Here is a 1,314-nt window from a genome sequence, read left to right as displayed (position 1 = left end):
GTCCGACCCCTCAGTGGCCGAGGAGTCCTGAGTGGCCGCAGCCTTGCTCAGGGGAGGCTGGGGGAAGAATATGCTCTCCCAGACTAGAGAGGGAAGGTTGGGAACCAGCGGGAATCTGCGCTGCCAGGGGGCTCACAGTTGTCTGCAAAGGTGAGGGAATCATTATTTTCTTCTGGGGACAAAATCAAGGCATCCATCCCACACTCAGAAGCTTATGTCCCCAAGGCAGTGGGGAACCACTGAAAATGACCAAAGCCCTCTCCACCCAACGCCTACGCAGCCACAGCGCTTGTTTTAGAGCCCTGGATGTGAACTAAATCCATCCTCGAGGGTTCTTGTGCATGGCCAAGGCCCAAGCCTGTGTTTGCTCCCGCGCCCCTGTCCCCCGAGGATGCCAGAGGCAGCCGCCTGGGTATGAGGATGTGGACATGCAGGGTGTAGTCTCTGAGCAGATGTTGAGTGAGATGCTCCTATGTGCCGGGCACCAAGCCAAGCGCCAAGGGTGAGCAGATCAGAGGGGTTAAATGCCAGGCAGAGGTCTGATCTCCTGCGTCCATCGCTGGAAATCGGAGTTCAAGTTGGATTCTGAGAGCTTGGCTTCTGCTGAGTGGTCCAGGCAGGGTACCTCTCTCTCCCAACTTCAGAAGGCCCGGCTCAGGCAGGCGGCATGGTGACCCCATTACTCCTCCGGTGTATGGGCAGGGCAAGGTGGGTGGATTAATGCTCCTCACGGTGCCTAGCACGCCCAAGGCCTCCCAAATGTGGCTCCTCGCTCTTCCACATCCGGTGAGGCAAACTGAGATTGTACACAGCAGTAAGTGCCACGTGTGGTCAGAGCTGCAGGAGGCTGAGGAAGGCACACAAGGAAAGAGAGGAAGGAAGGCAGGCATGGGTGGTGGAAGGCACGGCGCAGTCAGAGGCCTGGAGGAAGATGTCTGAGGGGTCACTGGTCTCAGACAGGATGTTCTCGGCTGGGAAACAGAGATGGAGCAAAAACACTTGCAGCCATCTCCGTCCAGAGGGAAAGAGAGGAAGTGAGCGCGAGGCGTTGGGCAGCACACGGTGAGGGGGTGCAGGAGTGGGCATGCGGCTTGGGGGTGCCACTCCTAAATCCACCGAGGCCAGAGGATTCTGTACCGGCTCTGCGGGAGGAAACCGTGTCTCAGGCTGCAGAGGCCTCAGCCACAGCAGCAGTGAACCCAGGACCTGACGCCAAGAGCAAGGGGGCCCCACCCTCAGGACCAGCCTAGGCCCTACCCCGCCCCGGCATCTCTGCCCATGCGCAGCACCGAGGTGGGGGACCTGCCAACTGGG

General features: G+C 59.7%; 1 protein-coding gene across 1 annotated transcript in view; it reads left to right on the top strand.

The window, feature by feature from the left end:
* Positions 1–341: 341 nt before the first annotated feature.
* The window catches only part of Crybb1 (crystallin beta B1), a 14,207-nt gene continuing 13,234 nt past the window's right edge, over positions 342–1,314 (top strand). The window contains 4 exon segments of the mRNA XM_033762269.1: positions 342–502; positions 645–786; positions 1,020–1,243; positions 1,245–1,314. The exon segment at positions 1,245–1,314 is cut by the window's right edge and continues 7 nt beyond it. Of these exon segments, the coding sequence (XP_033618160.1) occupies positions 342–502; positions 645–786; positions 1,020–1,243; positions 1,245–1,314 (597 nt within the window).

The sequence above is a fragment of the Fukomys damarensis genome, unplaced genomic scaffold, assembly GCF_012274545.1.
Source record: "Fukomys damarensis isolate Sample0158 unplaced genomic scaffold, DMR_v1.0_HiC HiC_scaffold_12, whole genome shotgun sequence".
Classification (NCBI taxonomy): domain Eukaryota; kingdom Metazoa; phylum Chordata; class Mammalia; order Rodentia; family Bathyergidae; genus Fukomys; species Fukomys damarensis.
The sequence above is the reverse complement of the archived record's forward strand: the minus strand, read 5'-3'. Positions and strand labels throughout refer to the sequence as shown.